The sequence below is a fragment of the Sparassis crispa genome (assembly GCF_003851025.1).
Source record: "Sparassis crispa DNA, contig_000017F, whole genome shotgun sequence".
NCBI lineage: Eukaryota > Fungi > Basidiomycota > Agaricomycetes > Polyporales > Sparassidaceae > Sparassis > Sparassis crispa.
The window spans coordinates 305,910-331,907 of record NW_020939764.1 but is presented as its reverse complement, the minus strand read 5'-3'; the positions used below and the strand labels follow the sequence as shown (position 1 = coordinate 331,907).

General features: G+C 51.5%; 12 protein-coding genes and 2 non-coding genes across 14 annotated transcripts; 6 read left to right on the top strand and 8 right to left on the bottom strand.

The window, feature by feature from the left end:
• Positions 1-221: 221 nt before the first annotated feature.
• Positions 222-2,275, top strand: SCP_1801180 (Carboxypeptidase Y homolog A; the record flags this gene model as incomplete). The annotated part of the gene is made up of 7 exons (XM_027765206.1): positions 222-462; positions 514-643; positions 778-1,469; positions 1,523-1,818; positions 1,872-2,047; positions 2,108-2,144; positions 2,198-2,275. 7 exons carry the CDS (start codon positions 222-224, stop codon positions 2,273-2,275), a joined length of 1,650 nt encoding a protein of 549 aa, XP_027621007.1.
• A 227-nt stretch (positions 2,276-2,502) lies between these two features.
• On the bottom strand, positions 2,503-2,820 carry SCP_1801170 (hypothetical protein; the record flags this gene model as incomplete). Its single annotated transcript, XM_027765205.1, has 2 exons — positions 2,503-2,555; positions 2,607-2,820. 2 exons carry the CDS (start codon positions 2,818-2,820, stop codon positions 2,503-2,505), a joined length of 267 nt encoding a protein of 88 aa, XP_027621006.1.
• A 409-nt stretch (positions 2,821-3,229) lies between these two features.
• On the bottom strand, positions 3,230-4,833 carry SCP_1801160 (hypothetical protein; the record flags this gene model as incomplete). Its single annotated transcript, XM_027765204.1, has 6 exons — positions 3,230-3,446; positions 3,499-3,633; positions 3,684-4,006; positions 4,069-4,116; positions 4,176-4,752; positions 4,811-4,833. The coding sequence occupies 6 exons, from the start codon at positions 4,831-4,833 to the stop codon at positions 3,230-3,232; spliced, it is 1,323 nt and encodes a 440-aa protein (XP_027621005.1).
• A 128-nt stretch (positions 4,834-4,961) lies between these two features.
• SCP_1801150 (hypothetical protein) lies at positions 4,962-5,256 on the bottom strand (the record flags this gene model as incomplete). The annotated part of the gene is made up of 2 exons (XM_027765203.1): positions 4,962-5,068; positions 5,121-5,256. 2 exons carry the CDS (start codon positions 5,254-5,256, stop codon positions 4,962-4,964), a joined length of 243 nt encoding a protein of 80 aa, XP_027621004.1.
• Positions 5,257-5,542: 286 nt separating this feature from the next.
• On the bottom strand, positions 5,543-6,009 carry SCP_1801140 (hypothetical protein; the record flags this gene model as incomplete). Its single annotated transcript, XM_027765202.1, has 3 exons — positions 5,543-5,797; positions 5,862-5,883; positions 5,939-6,009. 3 exons carry the CDS (start codon positions 6,007-6,009, stop codon positions 5,543-5,545), a joined length of 348 nt encoding a protein of 115 aa, XP_027621003.1.
• Positions 6,010-7,405: 1,396 nt separating this feature from the next.
• SCP_1801130 (hypothetical protein) lies at positions 7,406-8,275 on the top strand (the record flags this gene model as incomplete). The annotated part of the gene is made up of 4 exons (XM_027765201.1): positions 7,406-7,432; positions 7,485-7,544; positions 7,595-7,639; positions 7,703-8,275. 4 exons carry the CDS (start codon positions 7,406-7,408, stop codon positions 8,273-8,275), a joined length of 705 nt encoding a protein of 234 aa, XP_027621002.1.
• Positions 8,276-8,642: 367 nt separating this feature from the next.
• On the bottom strand, positions 8,643-9,938 carry SCP_1801120 (Maf-like protein; the record flags this gene model as incomplete). The annotated part of the gene is made up of 7 exons (XM_027765200.1): positions 8,643-8,771; positions 8,827-8,938; positions 8,996-9,032; positions 9,096-9,269; positions 9,337-9,376; positions 9,552-9,680; positions 9,780-9,938. The coding sequence occupies 7 exons, from the start codon at positions 9,936-9,938 to the stop codon at positions 8,643-8,645; spliced, it is 780 nt and encodes a 259-aa protein (XP_027621001.1).
• A 789-nt stretch (positions 9,939-10,727) lies between these two features.
• On the bottom strand, positions 10,728-12,069 carry SCP_1801110 (Checkpoint protein; the record flags this gene model as incomplete). The annotated part of the gene is made up of 7 exons (XM_027765199.1): positions 10,728-10,837; positions 10,957-11,109; positions 11,171-11,348; positions 11,402-11,558; positions 11,612-11,788; positions 11,855-11,969; positions 12,027-12,069. The coding sequence occupies 7 exons, from the start codon at positions 12,067-12,069 to the stop codon at positions 10,728-10,730; spliced, it is 933 nt and encodes a 310-aa protein (XP_027621000.1).
• An 870-nt stretch (positions 12,070-12,939) lies between these two features.
• SCP_1801100 (DUF1692-domain-containing protein) lies at positions 12,940-15,108 on the bottom strand (the record flags this gene model as incomplete). The annotated part of the gene is made up of 6 exons (XM_027765198.1): positions 12,940-13,693; positions 13,744-13,960; positions 14,011-14,109; positions 14,163-14,225; positions 14,277-14,558; positions 14,805-15,108. 6 exons carry the CDS (start codon positions 15,106-15,108, stop codon positions 12,940-12,942), a joined length of 1,719 nt encoding a protein of 572 aa, XP_027620999.1.
• A 1,565-nt stretch (positions 15,109-16,673) lies between these two features.
• On the top strand, positions 16,674-16,784 carry SCP_r1801090 (the record flags this gene model as incomplete). Its single annotated transcript, XR_003546597.1, has 1 exon — positions 16,674-16,784. It is a non-coding gene; the product is annotated as a 5S ribosomal RNA (ribosomal RNA).
• Positions 16,785-17,312: 528 nt separating this feature from the next.
• SCP_1801080 (hypothetical protein) lies at positions 17,313-18,662 on the top strand (the record flags this gene model as incomplete). Its single annotated transcript, XM_027765197.1, has 1 exon — positions 17,313-18,662. The coding sequence occupies one exon, from the start codon at positions 17,313-17,315 to the stop codon at positions 18,660-18,662; it is 1,350 nt and encodes a 449-aa protein (XP_027620998.1).
• A 438-nt stretch (positions 18,663-19,100) lies between these two features.
• Positions 19,101-21,519, top strand: SCP_1801070 (hypothetical protein; the record flags this gene model as incomplete). Its single annotated transcript, XM_027765196.1, has 2 exons — positions 19,101-20,726; positions 21,166-21,519. 2 exons carry the CDS (start codon positions 19,101-19,103, stop codon positions 21,517-21,519), a joined length of 1,980 nt encoding a protein of 659 aa, XP_027620997.1.
• A 905-nt stretch (positions 21,520-22,424) lies between these two features.
• Positions 22,425-22,535, bottom strand: SCP_r1801060 (the record flags this gene model as incomplete). The annotated part of the gene is made up of 1 exon (XR_003546596.1): positions 22,425-22,535. It is a non-coding gene; the product is annotated as a 5S ribosomal RNA (ribosomal RNA).
• Positions 22,536-24,659: 2,124 nt separating this feature from the next.
• On the top strand, positions 24,660-25,789 carry SCP_1801050 (hypothetical protein; the record flags this gene model as incomplete). The annotated part of the gene is made up of 3 exons (XM_027765195.1): positions 24,660-24,914; positions 24,977-25,644; positions 25,699-25,789. The coding sequence occupies 3 exons, from the start codon at positions 24,660-24,662 to the stop codon at positions 25,787-25,789; spliced, it is 1,014 nt and encodes a 337-aa protein (XP_027620996.1).
• Between the last annotated feature and the right edge of the window lie 209 nt (positions 25,790-25,998).

Below are 25,998 nucleotides of genomic sequence, written 5' to 3'. Positions count from 1 at the left end.
ACGTCACAATGTGTCAGTGCACTCTGCACTGTCTCATATGCATGATTGTCTTTCTGCCGCGTCGTCATGTTCTCTAGAGCTAGGCATATCATTAGTTGTCGATGTTCCGATTAAGTGCAGATTCGGCTGAAACCACCGGCATATCCTGGCGTTGAGTATGGCTATCCCGATATGGTGATCTGTGTCTTCAGAGAGCTGCGGCACCAACGTTGTCTCCAACCATGAGGGCGACGTCGTCTTTTCTCTCGCTCCTTGCACTTCCCTATGTACTCGCTGTTCCTACCAGTGACCAGACTCTTTTAGGTGGCTCAGAACTAGGCTTGGATGTCGGCAGTCTGAGCGGAATAGCGCACTACGTGCAGCATGCAGTGCACGATGTGCTAGGGGACAACAGTATCAATTCCGAGGTCAACCAGTGGATAGAAGATGGGAAGAAGTTTATTATGCAGAGCGGTCTTATCTGTGAGTACATTGCGAGACTTCAGCTCGATGACGTGTTGATTCACGAGTCAGACGAGCTCGTCTCTCATCCTGCTTTCGAGCAGTATCAGTTGAGAATGAAGGAGCCAAAGCTTTGCGACCCCACAGTGAAGCAGTACTCTGGGTACCTTGATATCGCTCAGGACAAGCATCTATTCTTCTGGTAGGTCCTCCGTGCTAGAGATGATGATTCATTTCCCGTCACGGATGCGGTGGGCGTGCATCAGCAACTCCCGCAATCATTTGATCTACCCCGTAGCAATCCACGTAGACCAAAGTACTGAATTTAATATTCAGGTTCTTCGAATCCCGCGTCAACCCTGCAGACGCGCCTCTGGTTCTCTGGCTCAACGGCGGACCAGGCTGCTCTTCCTCCACCGGCCTTCTGATGGAGCTTGGCCCTTGTAACATCGATTCTGACGGTCGGAACGTGACGTCCAACAAGCACTCTTGGAACACGCACGCCAACGTTATCTTCCTCGACCAACCCGTCAACGTTGGGTACTCGTACGCGGACGAGGGCACAAGCGTGAATACCAGCCCTGTGGCTGGTCAGGATGTGTATGCGTTCCTGGAGCTATTCCTCAGTCGTTTCCCTAAGTATTCAAAGTTGCCGTTCCACATCGCGGCGGAGAGCTATGGCGGAACGTATGCGCCAAACATTGCCGCGGTGGTGCACAAAGAGAACCAGGCGCTGGTACGCTCGCACTCCGCCGCCTCTCGGGGCCTTATGTACATCAATCTTGCCTCGGTGATCCTTGGGAACGGCCTCACAAATCCGCACGTGCAGATGGCGAGCGTACCGGACTGGGCATGCGACGGCCCATACGCGGTGTACGACGATCCGGAGGGACCACAGTGCTCCGCCCTAAGAACCAAAGTGCCGACATGTCAACGTCTCCTCAAAAGCTGTAATGATTTCGAGTCTCGTCTGACGTGCGTCCCCGCGCTCTTGTACTGCAACAGCCAGATTATGGGGCCGCTTATGCGTGAGTATATGCTCCCGCTGCACGTCGTGCCCCCTCTGACTGTCACGGTTCAGAGCTCGGCCTCAACCCGTATGACGTGCGCCGCAAGTGTGATCGCTCGAAAGACGGTGACCTCTGCTACCCTCAGATGAGCTGGATCGAGATGTGGATGAACCTGCCGGAGCAGAAATACGAGCTTGGCGTGAACCCAGCGCAGGAGTTCTCGGCGTGCAACATGGAAGTCAACCAGGCGTTTGCGCTGCAGGGTGACGGCGCGCACAATAGCGCGAAACTGCTGCCGGAGCTCGTCGAGAATGGCATCCGTCTACTTGTCTACGCCGGAACGGCGGACATGATGTGCAATTTCATCGTACGTCCTTCGTGTCCTGCGCATTGCCCTTTCGTCTGAGGAAACCACACCAGGGCAACGAACGGTGGGTTGAGCAGCTTGAATCCAAGTTCCGCGACGAATTCGCTAGCGCGCAGTCTGTGCCGTGGACCGTTACTGAGACGGGCAAGATCGGAGGCTTGGTCCGCAGCGCGGGTGGCCATGGAGCTTCTGCGGGAAACGTAACTTTCGTCGCCGTTCATGAGGCTGGGTGAGTCTCCTTGTCATACACTTCAGTTCCTGCCCCATTGAGGCGCACATTGCCCTACAGACACATGGTTCCATTTGATCAGCCGGAGGCCGCCCTCGTATGTTCTGTGTTTCATTCCGCTCTGATGGTCCGCTCATGGCTGTCACATAGGATTTGATCACCAGGTGGATTATGGACATACCGCTCTCACTCAATACATCCCTGCATATTCCGTGGAGCGGGCTTTAGTGATACCAAGATCATATTCTCGCCTATCGCTAAGAGGAGACGAGCGAGCTCTACGATTTGTTCATTACTTTCATAGACTGTACAAGATGTATTTCTGAAGACACTGGTGCATAGCTTTGCGTAAATCACGATTCAGCTCTTAGGATTTGAGGCAAGTATTGGCCAGCAAAGCTAACAAGAGTGGTGGTCAACGCAGTATATATACGACCTGTTCCTGTCTGTTCGCTTCAGGCGAGCGCAGCTGCCTCCTTCCATTCTGATGCAAGTGCAGGATGAGTGACTGAAAGTGCAATGTTAAAACTTCCACAGGAGGGTAATAATCACGGCTTACATGGCAACCTCATGTCTGCTCGATATGCCACCATCATCCATCGCTCGTTTCGCATCCTCTCCAAGCGCTTCTTACCCAGTACCCATCGTGCCATACAGTCACCATCCAAGTTGAAAGAAAGAACGGCCGTTAGGATCAACACGTCGCCTGGGGAAGGCCGCGTCTGTCCCTCGAGTATCGAAGGTATTGCAGTGACCAAGTCGTTTGGTGTCATGTTAATCAATGGTTTGTAGAACAGGAGACAGACATCAGGGTGTCGGTCGAGGATAGGTGGACTGAACATTGAGCCATCCGACGGAATAGACGGCCGCAGCTGTACCTCGCATACGCTGATCTCTGTCCGGGCCCTTGCATAGTCACCTGGTAGAGAAATTGCGAACGGTAGGCCACGATGGGAGACGGCGAGGATGTTTTCAAAGTCGGCCTGCCATAGGTCTAGGCGAATGCTTCGCTTGGCTACTCGTCGCGATATTTCGCGTAGCGGGATGGGGTATTCTCCTAGGTAGATTGGAACTTCAGTCTTCACGTCGTCTTCGAGGACAGTGTGGAGGAACTCCGAAAGCCAGTGAGCTGGGTAGTCGACACTTTGAAGATGCACGAGGAGCCCGATAAATGCTACCAAGTTATTGGGAAGGCGGACGGGGAAAGAGCCGCTCACGATCGGTGGAACGACGATGTGAAGCAGTGTCCGCGTTAGCCACGCAACAAGTTCTTCGCGCGAAGCCAATTCGGTCAACGGATGAGGTAAAGACCGGTTGCCTAAGATGACCGGCGACGTCCTGCTCAATCACACGACAGCCGAAATACTTGGGCAAATCGTAGAGTCGAAGGAGCGTATAGCTGGTTTTCAGAGTAAGCAGATGAGGTAAGGTAACATCATGGCAGAACTCACGTGTAGCAGAATTCGTCCTCGTTGCGCCAAATTCCAGGATTGAGCAGGCAAGTCGATGCAACTCCTGCTTCCTTATCGACTTGTAGGACTGGTAAAGCATATACTACGGTGTTGATCATTCCGTGAGCATAATCCCTTCCAATCAATTAGTCTTATCACCGACAGTTGCGAAATCGTCAGCTTACGGGACGTTGCTGATATAGGCTCTGGTGTATGACCTCGGAAATTCGCTGGGACGAGTGTGGTCGGTTTTTAACCTCATCTTCGCAAGTTCCTGCATGAGTTCGCCGCTCAGGATCTCCAACGTTATTCGGCCCGGCATACCCTTGATGGCCTTCGCGACGGCGACGAAGAAGTCATTAACTACAGTGAATGTTGGTGAGTCGATATCGCGATGATAAGCACTTTCGCCGTTGAGTCTATATTTGGTATTGAATCCTTCTATGAAAGCTGGTGTCTCGAAGGGTTTCGGGTTTAAAAAAGGCTGTCTTTTTTTATTTCGGGAATCCTAAGACGCAGACGCGAAAGCGTGAGAATTGTGAGGTCTCTCATCGAAGGCTACGAACGCACCACCAGGGTCGGGTTGGCCTTCCAACATTGTGCGATGCTTTGAGTCAACTAAACACGTCTCAGCGTAAGTCTTATAGGAGTCAGAAAACGTAGGGGTAAAGAGGTACCGTGAGGTTCTGATCCACGAGCCTTTGCGGATCCAATTTCTTGAGTCCTCGGTAAGTGTCAAAGGCAGGATGCCGTGACCAAAGTTCTTGCGGGGGAAGAAATACCTTCGTCCTGTCGTACCATAGCTTCTCGAATGACAAAGATCCAATGTCTGTCATTGCTATGTCCATCATAGTCTCTACAGCTGCTTGGTACCGTTCTTCGTACTTCTGTCTCTGCGCTGGCGTTGCGCCTGGTCCGGGGTCGACGATGCCCATCTGTCTCAGGCGCTTGGGGCCCGATCGTTGAAACTCCGACATTACATCTTGACGTTTTTGCTCGTGAAAATGAAGAGCTCTCTCTCTATACTCTGGAGATACACTTGGGTTATTGAGCATAGCCATGTCGTTCTCCCACGAGGTAGGTTTATGGGCCTCCAGGACTTCCCGCGTGTGTAATGTGCCCGGGACGGTTGCCCAGAATTGCAGAGCTTCCAGCAGACGCGGTATAGCTTCTGCATTAACGTGGATCCAGGAAGGTAATCGAGGAGGGCTCTTGTTCAGACGTTGCTGAAGATCTTGCATGACCTTTTGTAGTCTATGTCATAAAGTATGAATGCGTCAACTACGCCGCATGATTCGTGCGGATTGCTCACCGATCATGGCAGTAACCAGGCATGATAACACCAAGATAGGTATAAAACAGTGTTGACTGTATCTCGAGTAAGGTCGTGGGATCTACACCTCTATCGTCAACCAGGGAATCCAACAGCATCATTTGCATAGGTCACGAGCGAGCGCAGAGGGCTAAAGATCCAACATGGTGAAATGCACGTGAAATTTATTGCGTTTCGCCTTGGACAAATTCTCGAAGGCTCGACGCAGTCCGATAAGCGTCGCATAGACATGGCGTGCTAGATGGAAGATTGAGCAATAGCGAAATACAGAAATGGCATTAAGAATCACCATCCCCGACACCTCCGAGAAGGAACGCAAGCTCAGATAACTGATCCTTCTGCATTTGGTTGATATTCAATGGGATAGGGTAGTCCTTTCCCCAGTTATCCACCAGAGACATCGGATAATCGTGGCCTATCTTCATGAACGTTAGCAAGTAAGCACCTAGTTACCGATGATCAGCGAAAGCACAAACAGTAAAGAATTCCAACGCAGATATCGTAAGATTGTCAGCACAAAATCAGCATGTAGTCGACCTGAACACAGATACAGCAGACGCACGTCATTTTTTTGAAAACTGGTAAGCGAGCAAGCCAATTGCGAGACTTGACCACGTCTTCAGGGTGATACTTCGCTTCCAGTTCCATCAACCTCAAATCTTTCCAGGCCTGTATACTATTGGAGGTCCTCTCTGGATCTTCGAGGATAGCCTATTCCATCGGCGCCAAAATCTGTGCATTCTCGCGAAAATACTCGTTGCATACACTCCCGCAACGAATACCCTGGATGAGCGCTTTGCACATGCGTGCAGACAGCCTCAATGCCAGAGAAGGACTAGATCCAACCGACAGAAGCTTCCATGAGCGAACGATGGCACCAACGCATGCTGTGTAGTCTCCAGCCTCGTAACATGCTGCACTTAGGTTTGAAGGGTACACAGGGTCGTCAGGAGATAACTTCTCCGCCTATCCCGTTGAGACAGCGTAAATGAATGTTTTATAGGAGAAGATATTGCGACAAGATAGACACCTTAGTGTACAGTTCAGCTGCTCTGTCGATTCGAGATTAGAACAAGCTCCATTTTGCAAGACAACGCAGAAACTCACTGTGTAAATTGACCGCTTTTAAAAGACTCGTTTCCTTTATTCTTGTAGTCCTCGGCTGAAGCTGAAGCCATCGACTCAAAGAATAATCTTCAGATGAAGAGCAAACGACAATCGTTCCAAGATCAGCAGCCGGGACCAGAATCGTGCGAAACGGCTCCAATGCCGGGGTAGGTAGGTAGGTAGGTAGGTAGGTAGATTACCGGCATTGGTCCCATTCAGGAACGCCGGGTTGTCGCACCTAGATCTCTGCTATGTACCCGTGCACAGTACACTACAGAAATCGGGGGATATAGCCTGCGACCTCGAGGCGCCTAGTGTGTGACCTAGTTTGGACATGGTCGTTGCCTCTATGTGACGCGATGGGCCGATCAATGGTGCGCGACACGACCACGTGCCGACGCGCCCGAGGTCAGACACGGATATCCGAGGTACGAGGTTGAAGCAGAGTGTCTACCATCTGCCCTCGGGAGACTACGCCCGAGTCAACTCAGGGCAGAAATCTCCCCTTGGAATTGCAGCAATGTGACAAGGAATGGCATATGTGAGAGAAGACACTGAAAACTATGCGGCGGATGGCTCATAATGTCTGCGATGCAGGGAGTATAAAAGTCATCCCGGCAATACATGGCTTATGCATAAATTTACTGAACTGAACTTTGGAGGCTGCTCGATGAGGCCTTGAGACCTCAAGAGCTACTATATGTCCATTCTCTCTCCAATGAGATAGCCAAACAACCCCTCCCTTAGAACCTTTCGACCATGAATGCAACAAGTACCCAAACAGATCAACAATTCACTTGGAGAACCACTGGCACGCCAACTCCTGCCAACTCCTGAGCTTCACGAAACACAGGCATTTCGATTGCACCATCGATCATTTGTTAAACAGCAAATTCTGTTAAAACTGGGAGAACACCCAGTCGCTTTAGTCTTATTTTGCACAAATGTAAGCTCGCACAATGCAAGTTTCGGAGAGCAGATGCTAGTTAGCAAGCGCGAGCCAAATAGAGTATATCCAGCGAGAATAGCATGTCCGAGTACTCCTTTAGAAAATAGTTGTTTGGCTTCCGATTGGGGGAAAGCTCGTCATCTCTCCTGTATTGAACATTATTCGGACACATATGTGCATACCCCCATGCCAGGAGACGGGTGGGTGTCAGCCATACGTGTGACTGTGCGCGCTTGGGTTCCATATCTTTGTAAGTGGCAGATGCCAAAAAAAATCGATTTTCTCCAACATTTAATATTTAATATTGTTGATATTGGGCGTGCAGTAAACGGAGCTGTCGCGTCGAGCCACTCGCTCAAGTGAAGCAGGGTGCGCAGGATCTGAATCGAGATTTGGCTAAATTGCGGGCGCCTGTCTCGAGCGGTCTTCACACTTTCTCACCATACGGGTTTTTGACTGGGCTTCAACAACCAAAACCATACCTCAACTTTATTTCCGCCCCTCTGTTCACAGCCCCAATGTCTCTCAAAAGTCAGATGAGTAAAGTAATAAGATCGGCACTTTCGTTTACACGGTTGTAACTGACTGTTCGCCTAGTGCAGCACCTGCTATATCAGCGCTACGGAAAAGCCACTTCAGAAATGTGCAAGATGCAAGGTTGGTTCGAGTACAAATTTGCTGGGGCTGGAATAACGGACTTAACATAGGCGGCCAAGTATTGTTCGAAAGAATGTCAGAAAGCTGACTGGAAAGTATGTGGCCCGCGTCCTATCTCCTGTAAGACAGCTTAACCCGCGGCAATATCGGGACCACAGAACCACAAAGTCAACTGCATGAACAACGCCACACTGGCTGAAGCCCTGAAAGAGCACGATAGCACGCCACTTGGCCAACTGGCGCGGTTGAGCATCCCGGACAATATCTCCATGTACGAACTGGACCAGCGCCTCGAGGGGTGGGTCAAGTTCCACAACCCTACGCTCATGGGCTCCGCGCTACACGCACTGGAACTCTCCCGCGACATCATGCGCACTCGCTCACACGTCATGTATGTCAAGCTCGCCGCGCGCCCGCGCTCGGAGCATGGGAACGCGGTCGGCAAGTTCTTCCGCGTCATCGACGCATACCCCGTAGCGGTGGCCGAAGCGCGTCAGTGGCCGGAGCCGTGGCCCGCGTCGCTGAACGCCCTCAAAGAAATGCAGGAGCTGCATGCTAGCAACGGGAGACCAGGAAATACAGCTGCAGCTATGGTGGAATGCTATCCTCTCGCGGTGCAGACCGTCCCTTTTGGTTCCATCCCGAACATGGACGACTTGCCCCCATTGCCCAACTGGAAAGATGTACTGATTGAAGAAGTAGATGCGGGAAGACGGTTTAGATGGCGGTGACGCGGACCACCTGTAAATACGGGATGATACGGCATCTGATTTTGCATTCGTACATCGTCTAAATACAGGAGTCATTCTTAGGTCCTTTCCCTGGTAAGTAGGTGCTGCAGAGATCACACTTGCGGCACCATCAACACTGTCATGCGAACATTGTAGCGAGGATGTGAAGCTGTTTCATCCGCACGTCTGCGTTAGAAGGTAACCAAGTAATCAATACATTGGCACCAAAAACATCAGGAAAAGCTATATGCGATAGCTTGCAGGGCGCATCAGCGTTGACTGTATCCCAATCATTGTAGGGTACCTCTTCAAACCCTCATCGGTTACACAGTTGCATATTACTTTCCAATCAACACCTCGTGAATGATTATATCGCGAGAAAGTCCGTCTCCTCTTCCAACAGCAAGTCCAGAAACTTGAAAAAAGACGCTGCGGGGAAGCCGACGACGTTCTGGTAGTCACCATCGATTTTACGGATCAGCATACCACCCACACCCTGGAACAGCTGCACGTTAGCCAATCAATGCAATGAGACTGGCAGGTATCCTTGCCTGGATAGCGAAACCGCCTGCGCGATCAAGACCCTCTCCGCTGTCGACATACGCCTCGAGCACTTCTCTGGAGTTCTCAGCGAAATGCACTAATGTCCGTTCTTCTATCGATCTGCACGCAAAAATCCAGCTCCATCCAGTATATATAGCTCGTTAAAGGCATACGCACTTGATTTTGTAACCTGGAGCTTCCAGCACCGGGAAGACTGACCCAGAAAGTCATTAAAACGTTCTACCCCACCCATTGTGCCGAGAATATGGCAGCGCACCTACTGTGACACCTGTTACGACCTCGCACACTCCCCCATTGAGATCAAGCAGCATGCGGAGGTTGTCCTCCTTCGTACCAGGCTTCTCGAGCACGTCCTGTGGACCTGTCGACGCATCCGCGAACGCGAGGGAGGAAAGGCCCGGCATTGGATGTGACAGGACGACAGTGTCCGCTGAGGAATAGGACAAGGATAAGGTCAAGACGCTCCTGATAGGCGACGATGCGAATTGGAGACAAACCTGCGATAACGAGATCCGGCGCGTCCTCTGGATCCGCTTGCTGTACTCGAAATCAGCAAACGAATCCTGAACGCACTGCCTTAGTCGCTAGAGAGCACACTGCCGTGCGATACTGCAATCCCGTACAGGTGTCTGGATAAATCGACCTCCAGACTTCTGTCTTGGCATTGAAGTACCGCTGCGCGGAGACAAATGTAATTAAGCAATGCACTCACCACAAGCCGTTCATACACCTCAACCGCCTTGTGTGTCGCAGTCGCTACAGGATACTCATGCACGTCCCCGAATGATGACACGGGTAATGTCTCATCGAATGTCGAGGGTACGATCTCTGGTGAGAGACCCTGCAACGCCCAACCAACCCCATATTGCCACGAGAACCGACAAGAGTAGATTGAACACGGTCAAACGAACAATGTGGAGTGTACAAAGTCTCGACGCACGAAAGTCTGGAGGATATCCTTCCGGCGGGGGCTATTCGACGCCAGGATGACACGCTTCTCTGTCAACTTGTTCAAAGAGGACAAGCGCAACGCGTGGGGGAGGACACAATTATGTTCTGGCAGGGTGATCTTCTTGGAATTTCCGAAGAGGTTCATCATGGTGTCTGCCCACCCAGCCACGGCTATGTCTTCAAGCTCGACTGAACACTGGAATGTAAGTTAGACGGGGATGACTTGCAATTGTAGCGTCTAACTGCGCGTCGACCAAATTACGAGTGTCCTAATCGAGAAAAGGACAAGTTGAAGCGCATGCTACTCATATTTCAATAGAAAGCGCTGCTAGAGGTGGCCAGGGCCGGGCAGTGAAATTTTGGCACTGGATACCTCCTCACCCCCGAAGATTAATAAACGGCCCGAGGGTCAGGCAAAAGTGCGCATAATGAGGCTTATTTTCTGAAGACTACACTGAACGATATTTCGACATGGAATTGTCCGGAAGAACATTAGCCTGTACAAAGCCGAATGACATGTTCACTTCGTTACGTGGGATACGTACATCCACCGCCAAACCGCAACACATACTACCAGGTCCACTCCCGCACGGTCACTGTGCTTCGTCCAAGAAGCCACGGGAAAAGAGATATCAGTTGAACACGCATCCCTCGCGGCAGACGAATGCACAATACTTGACCTATTCATCATACCCAACTGCGAGACGGCCGCGAGTCTCGTGTATTCGGCGAGACCGAACACCCGTAGATTTGGGAATAAGTGGAAGAACCCTGAAGTTCCACGCATCGTGACAAGAGGCGCACGGTAAACATTAAGTATCGGCGGAGGTAGAATGGCAACTCAAAATGAGCAACAGCGGGCATAGAGGGAACGGCAGCCATGGCAATAGCTGCGCCCCAACGATTGAGGGTAATCTGACCAGAGCTGTGAGTGAAACTAGAGTGCATCGTCGATGATCGCCGGGATGTAGAACGTCAGAACGCCACCTGCATCGGCAACCTCACCGATGTAGACATAGAGAATCATGGCGTGGTTCTGGCAGATACCTGAGAAGCGCAGACACCACATCAAAGCACCGAAGAAGATCGTAATGAACGCGCAGAATAGCGACATGACAGAAACAATGAGTCAGTAGGCCAATGTCAACTGAATAAAAATGACGCACAAGCAATGGTTGTCGTTGAGACAACATGGCTGTTGAGGAACTTTGTGAAGCTTCGGAGTGAGACAAGCACACCGTACTTCTGCGTCGGGTCGCGTGCGTCGGGGTCGTTGCCGTTCTGGCTCGCCTGGGGATCCTGACTGTTCCCATCTCGTACTGCAGAGAGAGTCTCAACTGTAAGATGCGGGCGCACTCTATAATATCGGGGTGGACGCACTCATTATGGGGTTAGTGAGCCCAGACCACGAGACATCGACACGGGCACTTTCTGTGCTGGCTGAAACCTGAAGACAGCCGGACGCGTTCGCTCGTACTGCTACAACATCTGCGGCAAGCGGACGGAGCCGCTCTACAACCGTGCGGAGTTTCGCAAGTGGTGGAAGGAGTATGTGGACCTAAAAGGTGAACATCGCTAAACGATGGACGATTACCAGAAAGGGGGGCAAACCTCGGGCTCAGGACACATAGGCTCCCGTAATTTCCCGACATCCTGTGGTCTCAACACCTCAATACGGACATCGTGAGCGACGCGTACACGGCGGCCCATACGTGTGGTCCCTGCCATCTCGAAGTTGAGCACTGCTTGATCATTCTTCTTCGCCAGCCTGGAGGGACCTGACGTTAGGGACGCTGAAAATTAAAGCGTCTCACAACGTACTTCATGACAACTTCCGCGTCAGATGCAAATGAGGACGAAGACGCGCCTTGGGAGCCGGACGGCGATGCAGAGCGAAGAGCGGAGAGAAGAGCTTCTGATGAGAGAGTGAGCGTGATTTCATTCTGTGCGTTGGATTGTATCCGGTAATCTGTAAACAGTGAAGGGACTTTGATCTGCCTGTAAATGAAACAACCGCATTCATCAATCGTTCCGGAGTAATTCAAACAAGGGTGAATGACATACGACCAAACCTGAATACCGCCTTCGTTAACGTCGTTGTTGCATATGATATGCATGTCTGTTTCTGTAAATCTGATGATGCATCGTTTTTGCAGCTTTTCGATGGCTTGTACAATACCTGCAATAGGTGTTTATCAGCCGCAGAAATGGCTCAAAAATTGAACGACCATCTCACGGTAAAATGTCGCCACATTTTCAACGTTTGCACGAAATCGCATCTCGAGAAGTAGATGTTCACCGGCAGAGGAGGCGGAAGGTCTAACGCTCAGCGGTGGCGTGCAAGTCACGATGGTGCGCGCGATCACGTGGCATGGCTCCAGTCACTGCAACATCGGCTGTCTGAGTCTCTCACAACAAAAGTATTGATCTTAGACTTGAACTCAGGTATGGCTGAGCGCTCTATGCAAATCCGGAGGTCCAACACCCAGCTCAACGGGCCCGCTTACTAGCGGGACGTGAGTTGGCATCCAACCTCCATCTTCCGCAAACGGAACGCGGGCCTTGTCAAGTATATATGCATGAGCGGTAGGCCATTTGAGGTTTGTGCGGTGCAGACTCTTTGCATACGCGATGTTCACACATCCCCATAACAGACCAATGTCTTCACTCAAGTGGTATTTTCAGCGGCATTCCCACAGAGTCCCGGGATTGCGGTGAAGGTGTCCGTGTGGTCGACGTCGTGCGTCGTACCAGGAATCTACCTCACATATTCGATGGTACTAGTCCAGGGAGAGGAGGAAACGAGTTTCAGTCGCGATATGAGTTGGTTTTGGCATTGTTGACTGCATGCGACGCATTTTGCCCTATCTTCACGAGACGCATGGAGCGAAGGATGAGCTTGCGGACCTATCCTTGGCGACGCCCAAGACGGAACCACGTCGGTCGAGCTTGTTGTAGGTAGATGGGTAAACTTTACTGCCCAAACTCTGCGTTTCGATGTTCCGCAATGCAAGCCATGTCCATTCCTAACAAATGTGGATACAGTCTTATGCCAGTCTCAGCCTCCGTAGGTGCACATCAAACCCAAAGAAACTACACATACAGCGATTCCTAATCGTGTGCGAAAGCAACTAGTTCCCGCCGGCACTTCAATCACCTTTGGCCTTGCCCACGCTTGCGCTGCTCTCATGTCGGAGCCAACTCTCCCGTCGAGCCTGACCTGGCGGTGGAGGGGGGGCTGACGCACTAGGGCCGGGCGATCGCGGGAACCCAGCGCCTGCCCCGTTCGCCGAATTGGGTGTCGGTGGGAAGTGCGCGTACATGTTGTTCCCTGCTCCTGGTGTAGGTGGTAGCGAGCCCGCATCCGGGTTGTATGGGGAGCCTGCCGTCGCAGCGGTCGGGAAAGTGGAGCCCATCGCGCTCGCTGTGTACGGCGAGTGCATCGCCAGTGGACGTGCGGCTGAGGAAGGTAAGGGTGGCGATGTCACGCCTGGTATAGGACCAAAGCCAGGCGACGAGATCCCCAAGCCATACACAGAGGTTGGCCGGCGCGTCGTGTCGAGGTTCGGGCTTGACAGTGCACTTGCAGGATGAAGGGAAGCGAAGGTTTGGCTGTACGGGGTGGACGGATGCGACGCTGCAACGGGTGTGCTGGCATAGCTGCCGTACGGACTTCCGCCTTCGACAACCCAGCCCGAGCCCTGCCGCATGACGTTGTGCGACGGGCGCAGGCGCAGGTCCGTGCTGCCGAACCGCTTGCGAATCCCGACCCCGACCCCGCTCGCTTCTGCCTCGATGATGCCCGTGGTCTTGTCTGTGCCCGTGACGGCCTCAACCGCGCGCGTCGTGATCCGCACAGCGTAGCCCATGCACACGAACAACCCGCCAATCACTCCGACGCATCTGCGACGGCCGGATCAGTAAAGGCTCCCAAGGCTATCAACGCAACTGACCTAATCAGCAGTTGCACGAGGGTCGTCGTTCGCTGGTGGATCGTCAGGCTGACCGGCTCCAGGTCGAACTTGAAGAATATCCCCGGGACGCCCTGGTGTGGCTCCAGCACCCGCGTGTAGTGCGTGACGCTGTACTGGTATGTATGTAGTGGCGCCGTCCGAGGCGCAATATATGTAGTCGGCACGACGTGCAGGAAGTACGTGTACGCGACGAACTCTGTCATAAGCCGTCGGTCGCGCGTATAGATCTCGGAAAACCGCACTCACGCTCTTCGGTCAGCTCGAGCGAGTCGTCAAGTGGCTGTACGATGTCTGGGAAGTAGGGCCCGAACGAGAACTCCGTAATGACATGAGAGAGGTTCATGTCTGCCAGGGCCAACATCAATGTGCGTAACACATCACAGTATTACGCCGCTCACGGTTGTGCTGAACGTGGTGGCCGGTTGTGTACCCGTGTCCGAGAGTCGTGACGTGCAAATTCGCTGCCATAAATTAGATGTCCTTTACAACTCCGAATACGCACCGCATCTCACCTGTCACCTTTTTCGCCGATATCGTGCCGTATATTCTACATGCGCTGGCATCCTTCTCGTAGTTGTACGTAGGGCGATACGGGTCTTTGTTTCTCTGAAACAACGTCGAGAAAAAGCCACGAGACGAGCGCGATTGGGCAATGGCCTGGCGCGCAGAGAGCGCAGCAGCATGCTCCTTAAGAGTAGTCGCTTGTCCAACATCAAACTTGGTACCATCCCGCCTGAAGTTGCTGCTGAGAAACAGCCTGTCTCCCACAGCATCGCGCAAGTCGACACTCAGGTCTGTTGGCTCTTCATTAGTTGGAGCTGATCAATTACTTTCCGACAAGGGGCAATGCAAAAGGAGATGTAGAATAATCCAAATTGAGACTGTCAGGCCAGATCCACGACGGCTTGAAGGACGATCGGACGAGTACGATGACCTCGGTTGCGCTGTCACGATCTGAAGTCTTAGACTAAGATCGTTACAGGCTCGCGGCGTCGCTGCAGACTAGGGATTCAAGTACATCAGAGGAATGTACCACTCACATTGACATGGCATGTTCACCACCAGGTCGACATTCAGCTTCATGTCATTTGTTTGGTCTCCGTCGACACTGAACTCGAAGTCGGGCCAGCCGAATATGTATTCTCCAAGGTCATTGAGCACGAGCAGGAAAGCAATGATAGCGACGAAAAGGGTGAGAAATCCACGAGACTCAGAACGTGTTTTGTAGGTTGACGGAAGTTTGGGAAAAGCGTCAAATTCAGCTAGCGAGGTTGGTGCTATCTCGTCGAGTTTGTCCAGCAACGAAGGAGATGGTGGCCGTGGTGATGGTGCAGCAGTCGCCATGAATGACGCCGACGACAATGAACTACCGTCAAACTCTGCAGGCGAAAGGGGAAGAAGTACTGGGCACGTGCTCAATGTCTGACGTGTCTCTTCACCTTCATGAATTCTTGCCGGTCACCGGTCGGTCACCCCGCGCAGTGGCATTACAAGTATTTCGGAAAGATTTCTTGAAGATCCAGAACACCTCTGTTGACTGCAGGACTAAATGCCTTCAGTCTGATCCCAGATGGCACTAAACTATTGAGCTTTCTGTGTTGTGAATCATGTACGATATTACTTACACCGGTACCACCTCGTCCGGTCGTCTACTTCATATTCACGCACTGAAACCGAGTAGTAAGAAGGATATAATTCCACCTGCGCGTATATATGGTGGCTCCCGGGCCCAGATGATGATGATGAAAATCTGTGTATTTATACTGCAAGCAGGCGATCAAGTGCGCCAAGGAACAGTCTCTAACGTAGGTAAATACGCGCTGGTAAGGGGTTGTCGAAAAATAGAAGTGTCTTTGCTGCCATGAAAGCAGTGGTGTCTCATGAGTACTGCGTTGTTTGGGTGTGGGGAAGTGATGTCAACGGTGGGAGTCTATGAAGTGAAAAAAGGAAAACGGAGAGATAGAAAAAAGAAACCGAGAAAGCCCTTCACACCGACTGAACCTCTTGCCATCCTCAACGTGTTCCCCGCCTAGCTCGCATTCACCAAACTCTACTCACCCGCATCAAAGCTCCATCCCGTCCTCCCATTGAACCTCCTTCCACGTCAGCGATTCACGGTTGGGACGAAGAGGGTTCGGCATCCCTGCTTATTACCCCTCCCCATCGACGTACTACGCCACGTCGACTAAGGCCGCAAACGCATTCCTGCTATGGTGGGGCACAACTCCCGTAGGTTCATGCAGCCGTCTTTCGGCAAATGCTCCCGTGTGTGAATCGTGTGAGGCGGAAAAGTGGTGGTGGGATACCTAAAATGAAGACCTCAATTGAGGCAGAGAGATGGATGGCAAGTGCTGGATAGTGGATGCATGTCGAGGATGGACAGAGTAGAAGGTTTGAGGATCCAGGCTGGTGGATGCATCGCGACGAAGTCGGATGTACCCTGTCGAGTGAACACGTGGGGGAACGACTGCCGCAATGGCGAATCGGACGATGTCGAGTCGGCTGTCTGTCTGTTGGTGGTGTCTACAGTCCTCCCATAGGTGAGAATCTGCGTTGACTGGGAGCATCGGACGATGCTCCCTCTCTTTGCTCGGCGAAGAGCATGGGAAAATCCGCACCAGGTGGTGGTACGAGTCCAAGGAGCCCCTCCCGGGCCCAGAGGCGTGTGTGATTGACAATACTGCAGTGGACTTAGCAACTTCAGTACTTATTACTGTAATACTTTTGCTGTGACGTGCATGCAACCATCCAACAACATATTGTGACCGATGTTTTGCTATATATCGGGGAGGAACTCTGCGGGTTGTTTTCACCTGGTTGAGTGTGATGGAACTTGGTCAAGGAAGAATCCAAGTGCAAACAGGATGGACGTCAAGTTTATGTATCATTGATGAGGGAGAATGTCATCCACGGCCATAGGACTTCGAAAGCACCGCATCCCGTTTGATCTGCGCAGTTAACCGGAGTGCCGCCCAGTTAGTACCACGGTGGGGGACCACGCGGGAATCCTGGGTGCTGTGGTTTTGTTCTTTTTTCGCATGCTTTGCTTCGGGCCTTGCTCGACAATTGGATTTGGGTCAAAAGCTCTAATTTCTTCGCTTCTATTGCAACTTGAAGAGCGGTAAAAATCCCTCTCAACTGCCTTATTAGGCACTCCCACATTCTATGATTATCACATAAGGAGAATTTCTCACCAAAAACGGGAAATATCGATGGGGAGACTTGATTCACCTTGTGACTCCAAAGCGCAGAGGATATCAATGAGTAGGTTTGCAGAGAAGAATTAGAAACTAGCCGAAAAAAAAATTGTTGTAGATACAATTTCGTGTAGTCCTCTCACTCCTTCATAGTTAGTTTCCTAATCGGGCACGGACGCTCGCGTAGTATACACGCTCGCTACACGTTTCGTTTCCCTCAGTCCTTTTGCTGTTGACATCGGATTGAGGGACTGACTCAGTCCGTGTCTAGTCTTCAACAGGTTACAAGCCCCGAGAGGCAGCTAAAACGCGCACTCGACTCGCCAGCTGGACCTCCCGCGTGAGATCGCAATGAGCGGCAAACGATGCAACCCCTGGAGCGGATGCTCATCGCCACGCGGGCGCTCTCCGACTCCTCCACCTTTGCGCAGAGCCTACTGGGATGAACCTGGCACGCCTACCGGCAGTCACAGGCCGCGTGCGAGACCGCAGTGCAGCGGAGAAAATCTGTACGCGCAGTCTTCACCACGCGGATCCGCGGCACCTTCAAGACGGCCCACGCCGAGCCCGAACGCAGGCGGAAGGAGGTACAGGCCTTTGGGAGAAGGCGGAGCAGAGCACTGGACCCTGCACAAGGATACCGACCACTCTTCGCACATGAACCTTACGAAGCTCCCCCACAAGCTCACGCTGACGAACTACGTATCGTGGATGACGACGATGGAATCAACGCTCGACACTATCAAACTCTTCGAGTACGCTACCGGAGAAGTTCCCGAGCCCGATCCGGATGTCGACGAGGCGCGTGCGCGACGCTGGAAGCGCGCGAACGCCTGCGTCCGACTCATACTCGCGTTGAATATGACCGAGGAAGTCATGTCGCAGATCAGCCACCTCATGGTCGTGGCACAGGTCTGGCAAGAAGTGCGACGACTATTCGCAGGCGAAACCCTTACCGACTGGATGCTTCTTATCACCAGTCTCGTCACGACGAAGTATGCCGATGGCGAAGATCTGACCCTTCATATTGCAAAGATGAAAGCGTACCGGCGAGATCTCATCCTCATGTCCCGAAATATCCCTGATGACCTCTATGCTTGTTTCATCCGAATCTCTATGCCACAATCCTGGAACTACATATTTTCTGGCCTTTCTCAGTACTACACATCTTCTGAGATTGAACGACGTCTGAAGGAAGAATATGCCATACGACAGAACCAGCAATCGACAGCGCGAGCATACAATGCCAAGCAGCAGTCAGGCAAGCGATCGAAGAAGGAATATAAACCAGGTGACCCCTTCTGCAAGAATTGCGAACGGCCCGGTCACTACATCAAGGACTGCTGGTCGAAAGGGGGTGGAGCTGAGGGGAAGGGACCACGTAGTAAGAAGAAGGAGAAGAAGGATTCAGAGAAACAGGATGTGAAGGGGAAGGAGCGAGTGAACGAGGTGAAAGAAGACTCCGACCATCTCTCATGCATGGCGGCACCCGGCTCATCCTCCCGATTCACCTGGATTCTCGACGGCAGATCTACCACTCACATCTGCAGAACGAAATCGGCCTTCGTTACATTCACGCCTTTGAGCGAGACAATCAGTGGCATTCGGAAGACAGGACCTCAACTTGAGGTGCACGGGAGAGGTGATATCCTCATCCTGTGCCACGTTCATAGTGGAGACCAGCACATCGTCACGCTATGAAATGTATGCTACTGCCCGGACACACGCGACAATATTATCTCGGAGAGCCATATGGATCAGAAGGGACTATCAATCTACAAGCAGAATGGCCTGGTAGCTATCCAGAACTCGAATGGGAAGGTTATCATGGAAGGTGCACGATGACGTGACTTATATGAACTCGACTGCGCGATCGCCCCTCCATCCTCCCATCCCTCTGAGATCTCATTCGCCACCCAACTCTCTCCATCTGATAGCGAGCTTTGGCACCGCCGGCTTGCTCATATCGGACAGGGCAGTCTCCAATACATGGTAAAGCACGCCCTTGTCACAGGACTCAATCTGAAATCTGTAGAGACACTTGGCCCATGTGACGGCTGCGCGAAGGGGAAGCATCACCAAGCACCCTTTCCGAAGCAAGCCACCAATCATGCTACAAGCATTCTCCATCGCCTCCACATGGATCTTCAAGGACCATTTGACCTATCCGTCACCGGCTATCGCTACGCACTCGCTGTCATTGATGACTACAGCCGCAAGGGATGGAAGGCTTTCCTGAAGGCCAAAAACGATGCGACTTCGGAGATCAAGGATTTGGTCACACACCTCGAGACGTTCTCTGACAAGAAAGTCAAGATCGTTCGATCCGATGGTGGTGGCGAATTTATAGGCAACGACCTCCAGACATATTTCAAATCGAAGGGGATCAAACACGAGACTTCCGCTCCACACACTTCACCACAGCACGGCGTAGCCGAGTGCTATAACCAGACAACACATGAGCACGCCCTCTGCATGTTGCAAGAAGCTAACATGAGCTCGGGTTTTTGGCCTGAAGCCCATGCATACGCATCGCTTGTCCGCAATCGGAGTCCTACAAGAGCCCTGGTTGAATCCACGCCCAACGAGAAATTCTATGGCCAGAAACCAGATGTCTCAACCCTTCGCATTTTCGGAGCATGCTGCCATGTTCGTGTTCCCCCCGAATCCCGAAAGAAGCTCGATGCACACTCACTTGATGGCATTTTCTGCGGTTTTGCACCTAATCAGAAGGCGTACAAGATCTGGATCCCTTCAAGGCACAAGTTTATGGTATCTCGAGATGTTATTGTCTACGAGAATGTCCCAACAATGCCCGAGGATGATGACCAAAACCCTGCTTTGAGCGAGGGGGTGACCGCGAGTAAGTCCACTCAAAGCAATAGTCCTGACAAGGCTGTTGGCAGAGAAACTTCCGCGACATCACCACCACATCCTCCAACTCCTCAGACTTCGGCATCACCAGCTCCAGCGCCAATCCCTATGCCGCCCGAAAATCAGCCATCCACTGCATCAGCACCCACTCCCGCCAGTACTCCCGCACCAGCACCAATGCCCACACCAGCTCCGGCACATCTCCGACGTTCAGAATGTGTCACGCGCCCATCTTGGATCAAGCAAGCTGCCGAGAAACAGCAGGCACAAGAACAGGCGACGAAGACACACAACAAGGCGATCAAGGAAGCATGCACACTGCAGAGACAAATGAAGGTACAGGCGAGGACAGCTCCAGAACCCATACCAGAGGACGCCACGGTCCCAATGACACCCGAAGGTGATGTCACGCAAGTCGCCTATATGGCGGCATTTGGCACGGACACGCCAATGAATTTCCGTGAGGCGACGAAGTGCTCGGAGGCCGATAACTGGTGGATAGCAATGCACGAAGAGATCGACATGCTGCAGAGGCGTGGTACATGGGTACTCGAGGACTTGCCACCTGGCCGGAAAGCCATCAGCAACCGCTGGACATACGTTATCAAGCGCGGCCCACAAGGCGAGATCCTACGATACAAAGCCCGACTTGTTGCACAGGGATTTTCACAGATTCCCGGCATAGACTTCAATGACACATTTTCCCCCACTGTTCGACTCGAATCTCTTCGGGTGATCTTACATCTCACCGCCGCACATGGATGGCATCGTGGACAGGATGACGTGACTGGCGCGTTCTTGCACAGCAAGGTTGACATTATCATTTATATGCAGCAGCCTGTCGGATTTGATGACGGTACTGCATCAGGAAAACCCAACTTTTACTTAAAGGTGTCCTTATGTGACTTAAATGCACTTATGGGCCTTAAATAAGGTAAAAAAGGACAAAAAGTCCATAAGTCATATTTCCTTAGAGGCTTAAAAGTTGACTTTTGAGAACTTATTGGCCTTAAATAAGGCAAAAAAGGACAAAAAGTCGGAATAAGTCTCATAAGTAAAAGTTGGGTTTTCCTGATGTGGACGTGTTTGTCGCTTACTGCTCAGCTTGTATGGTCTTAGGCAGTCATCCCACCTCTGGAACGAGTACATGGATGGCCAACTGTCAACAATCTCATTCCATCGACTGATCTGCGATAGTGCCATCTATGTTCATCGTACAGAAACCGGTGCGAATTCCATCCTGGCGATCCATGTTGACAATACCCTCAGCTTCTCAGACTCAGCAGAGGAGCTCGCTTCTGTCTGAAAGCAGCTTCACAGTATCTTTGAGATGAAGGAGGAGGATCCCAACTGGTTGATGGGTTTCGAACTCATTGACAATCCCCAGGAACATACTGTCTCCATCTCGCACCGCCAGTACATCTCCACCATTCTCAGACGCTTCAAAATGGAGGATTGCATTCCTGTACCAACCCCCATGGAGTCCAGTCTGCACCTCTCAGTTCACGATGCACCGTCGACACCGGAGAAGATCGCGAAGATGAAGAAACGGTCGTATCGCGAACTTGTTGGCGCCCTGACCTGGATCTCGGTCATCTCGCGCCCTGACGTAGCATTTGTCAGCGCGCACCTCGCGCAGTTCAATGCCAATCCCGGCAAGAGGCATTGGGAAGCCACGAAATGAGTGCTTCGATATCTCGCGGGCACTCGCGACCTTCGCCTCGAATTGGGAACTGCGGACGAGGAAGGCGACACGAATGAATTGGTCGGCTATACGGACGCGGACTGGGTGCGCGACGTTGACACTCGACGCTCCATCTCGGCATACATTTTCCAGCTCGGCAACTCATCAATAGCCTGGAGCAGCAAACGCCAGACGACCGTTGCCTCATCGTCAACTGAGAGCGAATATATGGCCTTGTCTTATGGCACGAAACAGGCACTGTGGTACCGGTGTTTCCTCACGGAAATTGGACTCACTCTCGGAGGAACCCCTACCACACTCCTAACAGACAATATGGCTGCCAAGGACATTGCGAAGGATACTCGTCACCATGGACGTACCAAACATATCGATGTACAGCACCACTTCATCCGTGAGCACATACAAGATGGAAACTTCAATGTTGTTCACTGTCCCACTGCAGCAAACATTGCTGATGGACTCACCAAGCCCCTGGACAAGGAGCCATTTTCCAAAATGGTTTCTGATTTAGGACTCTCACTCCATTGAGGGGGTGTGTTGTAGATACAATTTCGTGTAGTCCTCTCACTCCTTCATAGTTAGTTTCCTAATCGGGCACGGACGCTCGCGTAGTATACACGCTCGCTACACGTTTCGTTTCCCTCAGTCCTTTTGCTGTTGACATCAGATTGAGGGTAAGCTACATTCCTTTACTATACATTAGTTACTCATGCTGATCTACCTGTAGGACTGACTCAGTCCGTGTCTAGGTAGATATCTCAGTCCTTTTGCTGTTGACATCGGATTGAGGGACTGACTCAGTCCGTGTCTAGTCTTCAACAAAAATTGCCTTAGGGATGTGCTAGACACTGGTTGAACAAAGGAACAAAAGAGCTGAGCAAAACCACAGCACCCAGGATTCTCGCATGGTCCCCCACCGTGGTACTAACTGGGCGGCACTCCGGTTAACTGCGCAGATCAGACGGGATGCGGTGCTTTCGAAGTCCTATGGCCGTGGATGACATTCTCCCTCATCAATGATACATAAACTTGACGTCCATCCTGTTTGCACTTGGATTCTTCCTTGACCAAGTTCCATCACACTCAACCAGGTGAAAACAACCCGCAGAGTTCCTCCCCGATATATAGCAAAACATCGGTCGTTCTTCCAATTCATCTGGTAAAAATACTCCGTACTTGGCATGTGCAACATCAATATCAATGGGATAAGCTTGGCATACATATGATGATTCGCCTCAGGAGAAACAAAGTGCTGCGAACTTCATCAGCAAACCCGGCCTCAGTAAGCAGCAAAGGCATCATTATATGTGCCAACATGATCTACCTCGGAGGGTAGCTTGACTACTTTGTTACCAATCTTTACCGATCACTCAGGGGTGTGATGTACATGGTCTGCACCAATGTCAGCATGCAAACCATCTAATCCTGTGCACCACTTGCACACACTAACTATTCCTGAATTAAGCTAGAAAAGATTCTTGGTGTCGATTGGAATGAACTTCTTGCACTCATCTAGCAAGGTATTCTTTCGGACGACCATGTCCGTCTTCGGTCTCACAAATATATTGGCCAGAGTCAGCGGTAAATGAGACAAATCCTAGATACGTATACACTGAGACACAAGATAAAGAAAGCCGGATACATGACTCCAATTTTTATGCACTCACCATGTTCAACACATGGAGGTTCCCAGTCAGAGTGGAATACCAAGCATAGACACAACAACACAAGTATCACCCGCGATATTGGCTTAGTATCACCACCCCGTCAGTTGTCAGTATAAATATAACTCTCATTTCGATCAATTTCGCAGTGTCTGGACGTATATCAGAAAGGCATGCAGCCCAAAATACCGCAGTATTTGGGGGGTGTACTGCCCTATGTTCGCAATGCTCTAGTCGTTCATCGACATTGACATTGAGGTAACATACTCCGGTAACGAAATTGAAGTCAATGACCACTTTTTCGCCCTCTTACATCACCATGTCGGGGAGCATGACCCTGAGACACAAAATATTCGGAAAATTTCGACGAGAATCGTGTACCTTAACGTGGCCCTGTTCAAAATACAGGAGGTTGAGTACCACGAAAAGGTTGGAGATCCTGAAAAATGTCGCCCACCACAGACAAGAATTCAATGTGTCGCACAACCATGTATGATCTGGAAAGCCCCATATTGATACGTTGAACGGCAGAGTGGAAACGATAGCAGAGTCGGACAGCTCGTAGTGACCTACGCAAGCTTCGAAAGACCGCAGACCGCCGCCCTTGACCGAGTAATACTGTGGCACAGGAGAACGAGACCAGAGGAAAGACGAGGTTTGTCAGGATTGCATGCGCGCTTCAAACCCTCGGCCAGTAAAGAAGCCAAGTCTTCAGCTTGGGAGCAATCGCGTGCGGTCGCCGAGGGCATGTAGGAGACACGGGATGACACATGCACTAGAAGGAACCACGCTGCAAACATCTCGACTTTCAGTGCACTGGTGGCATGAATACTTTGATAAATTACGTTTAACCTGCGTATCACGTTGTAAACTGCTATGCATTGCTTGTCAACTCAGAAAAGGTTGTAATACAACAGACATGCTCATCTGACAGCCGTGGTGAGGACGTTTCAAGCGCAGTACTAGTTGTGCAGGCATGAAATAGCTATAGAATAAAGCTGACTAGAGCCTCTGATTACACAACATTGTGAAGTCGAAGACTTGGATTCTCCTGAAAAGGGCTATAGGTCAGGACCCCCGCGCGTAACAGGGGATTTGTTTCCAATGTTTTATGAGCGATTATGCTGGAAAAGAAGGCCGCCGTTAAAGATGAAATTTAAATGGAAAATGCCACTGAGCGCTTACATGTCACGTGGGTTAGTCGCGCCAAGTCTCACACTGTGAGCCATCATGATTGTCGCCACTCTGTCTTGACTCTTGAATATCTCTGCCAACGAATAGATTAATGCTAGGATGCCTGCTGGGAGGGTCCACGACCTGACTTTGTCTCTAACTACTCCACCATTACCGGCTCCGATAACGGTTAACACTCGCTCGCTTCGACCTCGTCGGGCGAAGGCCAGTGGGCGTTCGAGCACCACCGCTTCATTTTCCAGGTCCAGGTCTAGCTCTGTGATGCAAGCGGAATCAAGTACTTCGACCATGAGCACTGCTCAGAGTGGAGCGGACAGAGGAAGTGGTGTACTGGCTGGAAGCGAGGATGCACCGGAAGAGCTGCAGAGGAAGGATATTCACAACGTACATCGGGATCTGGGGAAGCGTCCAAGAACAGAGGAACAAATTACAGAAACCAGTGGCGATTCTTTTGCAAATGTCGAAGGGCCTTCAAGAAAGAGGCAGCGAACTGTTGTGGCAGAAGGATCGAGCGAGGTTAGTCTTGATACCTCATGAAACGCGAAATCCAGTTAGAAACTGATGCCTTGTAATTCTAGACTGCAGTACATCCCGAATTTTTGCCATCCCCACCGCTGGAACTCAATTTGCATATGGAAGAACAAGACAAAAGATCAGAGATCGACGAGGACGATGAGGACGCGGACGGAGACGAGTCTCTGGTTGAATCTGAATTGCAGGGGTTTCTGCTTCCAGGTTCCGGCTCTCAGGAATCCTTAATATCGACATCGACCATACGAGGAGTACCCATAGAGGCTCGTGTAGAGCCAGAGGCGGCTAGCGGGGATTCATCTGCTGCGGGCTCTAGTTGTTCGCAATCACCCGCTCCCGCCTCTCATGCAGAACCGATTAAGCAGGGCGAAGTGATTGATGTAGATGCCATGCCGTCTACGTCCTACGCGTCATCTTCGAGCTCTGACCCGATAGCCTCGACCAGCGCACAACTTCCTCAACCGGTGGCGTCGTCTTCTCGTCTCTCTGCTTTTCCCTCCTTTTCTAGCGTTGTGACTGCCCCTCCACAGACGGAAGTGCCCACGATAGAGCCGCTGTCGGAATACACTTGTCCAATATGTTTCTCACCGCCGACATATGCGACGCTCACACCCTGCGGACACGTGTGCTGCGGAGAGTGTTTATTTGCTGCAGTCAAGACGACGATGCAGCGTGCCACATATTCGGGCGTACTCGGCGAGAGGACGACTGCTCGGTGAGTCCTTGTACAATTAAATTCCGCTTCCCGCATCCTGAGAGCCTTCCAAAGATGTCCTGTCTGTCGAGCGGCCATCCCGGGATGGGATGGGAAAGGTGGTGGGGTCATTGGACTCAAGCCGAGAGCTGTGTTTAGCCTCTGACATTAGTTACTACATCCGTCTGGCTTGCCGCAATAGCAGCCGCCGTATCTCAGAGTGAGTTGCATCGCGTTCTCTTGATGGTGATGGCGCTCAACTCGAACTAGACTGTAGAAAGATAGAATGATGCTCCATTCCATGGAGACCTACCCAGATGGACTGTGTATGACTAGATGTATTCTCTTGGAACTCAGTTTTTCCGTATCGCCATG